Source organism: Hippocampus comes, unplaced genomic scaffold (assembly GCF_001891065.2).
Source record: "Hippocampus comes isolate QL1 unplaced genomic scaffold, H_comes_QL1_v1.1 scaffold371, whole genome shotgun sequence".
Classification (NCBI taxonomy): domain Eukaryota; kingdom Metazoa; phylum Chordata; class Actinopteri; order Syngnathiformes; family Syngnathidae; genus Hippocampus; species Hippocampus comes.
Genome location: NW_017805065.1, coordinates 206003 through 213042, shown reverse-complemented (window position 1 = coordinate 213042; position 7040 = coordinate 206003). Strand labels below are relative to the sequence as shown.

General features: G+C 44.8%; 2 protein-coding genes across 2 annotated transcripts in view; both read left to right on the top strand.

The window, feature by feature from the left end:
- The first annotated feature begins 630 nt into the window (after positions 1–630).
- LOC109512633 (malate dehydrogenase, cytoplasmic-like) lies at positions 631–4518 on the top strand. Its single transcript, XM_019864511.1, has 7 exons — positions 631–753; positions 1403–1578; positions 1851–1973; positions 2049–2225; positions 2880–2993; positions 3076–3165; positions 4167–4518. The coding sequence occupies exons 1-7, from the start codon at positions 690–692 to the stop codon at positions 4287–4289; spliced, it is 867 nt and encodes a 288-aa protein (XP_019720070.1). The 5' UTR covers positions 631–689; the 3' UTR covers positions 4290–4518.
- Positions 4519–5215: 697 nt separating this feature from the next.
- The window catches only part of LOC109512634 (UTP--glucose-1-phosphate uridylyltransferase-like), a 5402-nt gene continuing 3577 nt past the window's right edge, over positions 5216–7040 (top strand). The window contains exon 1 of the mRNA XM_019864513.1: positions 5216–5344. The gene's annotated coding sequence lies outside the window, so the exon portion shown is untranslated. The remainder of the gene's footprint in view (positions 5345–7040) is intronic.

The following is a 7040-nucleotide window of genomic DNA, read 5'->3' as shown; positions in this document are numbered from 1 at the left end:
TAGAAAAAAAAAAAAAAAAGAAAAGCTCTGTTTTCGAATAACGTCCTGTTTGGGTAAAAGGAAGATTTTTTTTTAAAAATGTGATTCGATTAATAATAATAAAGGATTCATCCATTCTTGGAGTAAAATTGTTCGTTGGAGGTCCAGTTCTAAACAAGAAACAAGAAAAAAAAAAAAAGAGATTGCTGTTGCATGCTAGTATGTGATCAGTAATAGGTCAGTGAGTTGAGGAGCTTCATTTCAACAAAGTTGTGCCGTGGCGCCATCTTTGTGGCGTGTAGAGGCAACTTGAAACCCTTCTTTTTTTTTTTTTTCCCTCTCCTCGGGAGCGTTAAGCTCGTTAATATTTGTCAACTGTGGGCACGTGAAGCCCTTTGAGCTTGGAGAGAGTTCAAAAGGTCACGCTTGTGTTTGTGTGTTGCATGCTAGTATGTGATCAGTAATAGGTCAGTGAGTTGAGGAGCTTCATTTCAACAAAGTTGTGCCGTGGCGCCATCTTTGTGGCGTGTAGAGGCAACTTGAAACCCTTCTTTTTTTTTTTTTTTTCCTCTCCTCGGGAGCGTTAAGCTCGTTAATATTTGTCAACCGTGGGCACGTGAAGCCCTTTGAGCTTTTGGAGAGAGTTCAAAAGGTCACGCTTGTGTTGTGTGCGTCAGCCCTTGGTGCTGGTGTTGCTGGACATCCCGCCCATGCTGCCGGTGCTGGACGGCGTGGTGATGGAGCTTCAGGACTGCGCCCTCCCGCTGCTGAGGGGTGAGCCGTCGTCGTTAGCGGTTGAGTGCGTTGACCCGGCTAGGCGGGTGGTCGGGGAGGCGCGCTCAGAAGCCGGCCAATGGCAGCGGGGATCGCTGAGTGGGGGGCGGTGAACCGCGACCGAAGTCCGCCTCGATAATGACGACGGCACGCTTTGTTATCATCAACCTTCGGGGGAAGCTTCTCGAATCTTGTTTTGTCCTCCGATCTTCGGAGGCGGACGCTTTTTGCGTCACGGTCGTCACCCGACGTTACGCGTTTAGCTCGCGACGTCCTAATCGCGCGCTGCAAGCATTACGACAAACTACAGGTGTCACGACGACGCAGTACGTTGCCATAACGCGAGTCATTTTCCGTCAAGGATGAAGCGTATCCTTGGGAGGATTGTTCTGTTTGTCTACATGTGCTGCTCCACCGTTTTAAAATCTTTGAAGTTTTGATTGATTTTGGTCATCTTTCAACAATGTTGATGATGTCACCTCCGTCACCGCCGCGCGCGTAGGTGTTCCAAAACAAATTTTTCATTCCCTCCTTGCTCGACAACCAGTAAGAAGCCCATATGAAATTGGACAATAGCGTTAGCCTCTTCGGGAAGAAAAAAAAAACACGTCACTCATCACAAAACTTTGATTGGGGGCCGACATTTCAGAGGTGATCCCCACCGACAAGGTGGAGGTGGGCTTCAAGGACATCGATGCCGCCATCCTGGTGGGCTCCATGCCCAGGAAGGAGGGCATGGAGAGGAAGGACCTGCTCAAGGCCAACGTGGCCATCTTCAAGACGCAGGGCGCCGCCCTGGACAAGTTTGCCAAGAAGACGGTCAAGGTGAGCGCAAGACGTGAACGGCGTCTTGTGAACGGCGTGTCGCCGAGGGGGGGGGGTGTGTGTGGGAGGAGTTGCAAGGAGGTCAAAGCCGCTGCCCCTGCAGATCACGTGACCTTGACCCGCTGGTAAAGTTTTCCAAAATGGCCGACTTCCTGTTCAGAGAGCGGAGGGCCAAATCGTATTGCAAAGCCGGCCGGCCGGCCGGCCGCTACGAAGCAATGACAGCGACTCGGCCGGCGCTCGGACCCTCATCGTGTTGCTTCTCTGTCGAGGTTCTGGTGGTGGGCAACCCGGCCAACACCAACTGCCTGATCGCCTCCAAGTCGGCCCCGTCCATCCCCAAGGAAAACTTCTCCTGCTTGACCCGGCTGGACCACAACCGTGCCTCCTCGCAGGTGTGCTAACGCTAACAGCCAAACCGCGCGAGGCGAAGCGAAGCGTGCTGACTCCTCCTCCTCCTTTGACCGCAGGTGGCGCTGCGCTGCGGCGTGTCCTCGGACAAGGTCAAGAACGTTATCATCTGGGGCAACCACTCTTCCACGCAGTACCCGGACGTTCACCACGCCAAGGTCAACGTGCGCGGCGCCGAGGCGGCCGCGTACGACTGCGTCAAGGACGACGCTTGGCTCAGGGGAGCCTTCATCTCGGTGAGCCCAAAAAAAAAAAAAAAAATTAATAATGAATTAAAAATAATTAATATAGTAATAATAATAATAATAATAATAATTAATAATTAAAAATGACTTCATCCTCACATATGACACATTGGTATTTAAAATGGTCTTTTAAAATATGTTATTTCAATATCTTGAATGACATTACTGACCTGACAATTTTTGTTTTTAAATGTCATTATGATTCATATTACTATCGATATGGGATGGGCGAGTACCGATACCAGGCGGCGGTATCGGGCCTATCCGACTTTTATTTTAAGGATTAATTCATTTTATTCATTAAAATGAATAATAACTTCGTTTTCTTTTATCGTGGAGTTTGCTGATACTTGAGGCAAATAAAAATAAAAAATAAAAATCTGATTATCGAGTCCTCCTTGGCAGTAGATGGCGCTACGCCGCGGCGCCGTGACACATCGGCGAATCATCGTCCGCGTCAGACGCAAAGGTTGTTTGTCGTTGTGTGTTCAATGAAATTTCAGAATCATATCAAAAGTACGCGAGGTATCGGTTGTCAGTATCGGTGAGTCATACCGGCGTCGCGGCACCGAAAGGTTTTCACCACGTGCTCTCCGGATTACGGCGAGTTTTCTCAACTTGTTTGTCGTCATTGCTTGGGCGCAGACGGTGCAGCAGCGCGGCGCCGCCGTCATCAAGGCCAGAAAGCTATCCAGCGCCATGTCGGCCGCCAAGGCCATCTGCGACCACATGAGGGACCTCTGGTTCGGCACCAAGGAGGTCAGAACGGGTCGTCTTCTTCTTCTTCTTCTTCTGCAGTTTGTTCATGATGCTTCTTTTTTTTTTGGGGGGGTCTGTTCAGGGTGAATTTGTGTCCATGGGGGTGTATGCCGGAGGAAACTCTTACGGCATCCCAGAAGACCTCATCTACTCCTTCCCCGTCCAGATCAAAGTCAGTACAGAAACACAAGTTATCCCATGATAATAGGATCCCCTTTTAAAGCAACGATTTAAAAAAAAAAAAAGTGTTTTTTTTTTTTTTTTCCAACAAATTTTCAACACACACTCTCCTGTTGAAGAAACCAGAGCCTCGCCAACTCACTCCAACCTAGTTCACCGATGCCGAGGTGTCACAAGCTGGCAGCAAAGCGCACCACCGTTTGTACAAAGAAATCCCACGTCATTCTGTGACACCCACCGAGTTGCCACAAAATGGCGCCAAAGTTTTGTACGGATTGCTACGGTGTGCGTGGGCAAAAAAAAAAAAAAAACCCAAAATTGTTTGCGGGGTTTTTTTTTTCCAGTGAAGAATGGAGGATCAATTTTCAATTTGTCAATATTGAACCACGAACACGGGTAAAATTCCATTCTGTGTAATAATATATGAATTTCACCTTTTTTTTTTTTTTTTGGGAATTGTAGAATTGAAATCCTTTAAAAAAACTCATTCCAACCCTTTGACGTCTCAAAGCGTCAATTACGTTTTTTCATGGGGGAGGGTGCAAGAGAGTCTGATGCAGGGGGTGTCAAACTCATTTTCGTCGCGGGCCAATTTGGAGTTACACCTTCCCTCAGAGGGCTGTTATGACAGTGAAACCATAAAAATTATCACTTGTACACAACGAATTAATAGATTACTAGTTTTGAAATAAAACAAGTCAATTATAATAGTGTGTTCAATTATTGTCCAAATGGGCATAAACAGGCTCACAAAATTATTGCAAAATCACAACGTTATGTATCACACGTGACAAGTTGATATTTCGGTCCAGATTTTAGCAAGTTGACACACATGATTTACTTTCGCGGGCCACATAAAAGGACCTGGTGGGCCGGAACTGGCCCCCGGGCCCTGAGTTTGACACCTGTGGTCTGATGCAACTTCTCAAAAAAAAAAAACATAAAATATTCAAACTTTTCTCTATATTTTGCAACTTGTCACATGTTTTCCAGAACCAGAGCTGGAAGGTGGTGGACGGCCTCAGCATCAACGACTTCTCCCGGGCCAAGATGGACGCCACGGCCGCCGAGCTGGTGGAGGAGCGAGACACCGCCCTGGATTTCCTGTCCCAGTGACTGAGCCCTGTCGCCCCCGCTAGCCACGGCCGCTCCCGGCTGTGAAGACCGACCCCCGGACATTCCCCCGCGTGTCCCGCCCTCACCTGCGCTTTTCATGTCCACGTGCGAGCGCATGCGTTTGTTCTCCACAGACCTTTCAAAGCTGTCAGTCATCGCAATCTGGCGTTGGTAGAAAACACTCGTCAGCAACAAAATAATAATAAAACCATCAAGCTTAACCACAAAATGTTTTTTTTTTACTTGTGATGTATTGTTTTAAAGTGAGAAACCCCCCCCCCCCGCCCAAAAAAAAAATGTTCAACATATTTCAGTCTGAAATTTATTTTCCTCAGGGGATTTCAAAAAGCTTTTAGGAACTGGTTGTTGGGTTCTTCTGTCTTTTCGAAATACTCACACCGCTGGGAATTTTTTTACTTGTGATGTATTGTTTTAAAGTGAGAACCAAAAAAAAAATGTTCAAGATATTTCAGTCTGAAATTTGAGACTCGTCATGATTGACAGGCAAGTGTCACCAATCACCACTGACAACTCGGTGACTCAGACATTCAAAACTGAAAAAAAAAAAAAAATGACAAGACTTTACAAACCATTAAATTCTCCATGGATTCAAAGTAAGTTATTTTATTTTCGACGAATGTTAACCACTTGAAAAAGAGTCAAGAGATTTTGACAGCCAAGACGAACCTTTCGGCACCGACGCTCCCTATGTGTCGGCTTGTTACGAAGGTAAACTAAAGACAATACTCACACACTTCTCCGAATTATTTTGCGGGATCTTTATAAATGACCAAATTGTGAAACTGTATACTTTTTCCCATTGTAGTACTGTATTTCAATGAGACTTGAAACAGGTGGAACATCCGGCCTTTTAACCGTGATTGACAGGCAAATCCGACCAATCAGCTCCGGTCAGACGGTCACTTCCGCGATGACTCCTCAGAAGGGGTGGGGTCGTCTTGTGAAGGCTAAGCTAGCGCATACCTGTACTTGAGCTAGCTCCCAGTCGGTGCGTTGCCTTTCCAGATGCTGAGATCGCTTCTTCGAATCTTGAGGTGAGCAACTCTGCAAATTGTTGCGTGCGCGGACGTGGCAGCGTTTGCACTCGCCATTTTCTCAGGTGCACGGATTTTATATGAATAAAACGACATCGGCTACATGCAAATTTGTGACCCTTTGAAACTTCAGTGTAGGGAAAAAAGTGACCTTAGACGAAAAACAAAAACTGTGGATATTTGATTTTAAAAAAACCGTGTGACTTTTTTTTTTATTAAAAAAAAGAGAATTAATGTAGAAAATGACAATATTGTATCGCTTCTGTTGAGTGTTTGAAATATGACACTTTGTGGGTGGCCCGGTTTTAATGTCAACATAAAGCTCACGTCACAACATAAGTTCAGGTTTCCAAAGTCAAAACGAATAGCGTACTCTTGTCCAGAGTGGGATTTTAATTAACCCTTCTCTCAGGGTAAAAAAAATAATAATAAAAAAATGAATAAAAACCTAAAAACACTCGGAGAAAGAATACATTATTATTGTGTGTGTGTGTGTGTGCGCGCGCGCGCGTGCGCGCGTGTCCAACAATATATTTCCAACTTCAAAAATATTAATTTCTGCTTTCCCAAGTCACCAAAGGCATTCGATCAGTGACTGTAAAAATCAGGCCTTCAATTAGCTGAAATCAATCTTTTGAAATTGTTCAAAAGTGTTAACCCTTGAAAACGTTGGATTTTAGGATTGGAAATAGTCTCAAATCTCAAAGTCAATAAACGTTATTAAAATAAAATAAAAATACGCAGCAGATGCGATTTATAGACCGCAGCAACTTTTGGACCAAATTGGGAGCATTGTGAAGTTGCTCTGAAATGAATGGGGGGGGGGAAAAAAGCCTTAAATATAAGTTGTTTTAAAATGGAGGCGACCCTGATTTGCTGCATTATTTTCGTTTTTTTTGAGTGTCAGTGAAGTAATCATTAATTTACGTTTTTTCAGAGGCTGCCCTTAAACGTCTCTCGCAGTTGAGAAGGCGCGTAGTCCAAAAGTCAAAAAAACTTTATAAAAATAAAAAAAAATACGCAGCAGATGCGATTTATAGACCGCAGCAACTTTTGGACCAAATTGGGAGCATTGTGAAGTTGCTCTGAAATGAATGGGGGGGGGAAAAAAAAGCCTTAAATATAAGTTGTTTTAAGACGGAGGCGACCCTGATTTGCTGCATTATTTTCGTTTTTTTTGAGTGTCAGTGAAGTAATCATTAATTTACGTTTTTTCAGAGGCTGCCCTTAAACGTCTCTCGCAGTTGAGAAGGCGCGTAGTCCAAACAGATCCGTTTGTATTTGCTTCAGTGGGAAACAAATGAATAAAGTGTGTGTTTTAAAAAAAAAAGATAAAACAACAACATAGCTTTCTTTGTCTCGGAGCTGCATCATTATGTAAATACGAGTGTACGCGGGATGTGTGAATGTTGTCGCGGTGGAGTGGGGAGGGGGGGGGCAATCAAATTTCACGCACGGGATGAATCATTTGAATTCTCGAGTCTTTTCTGAAGTATAGTCAAACCTCGGTTTTCGAACGTCTCTGTCCTCGACATTTTTATGCCTCGGATTACGACAGGAAAATCGGTTCTCGACCAACCTGAGCGCACTTGAATGCACCACTTGACTCTTCCTCGGATAGCGTTCCATTGTGAGCAGACGTGTTCAATAAAGATGTTTTTTTTTTTTTTTTTTTTTTTTTAAAAAGGGGGGGTTT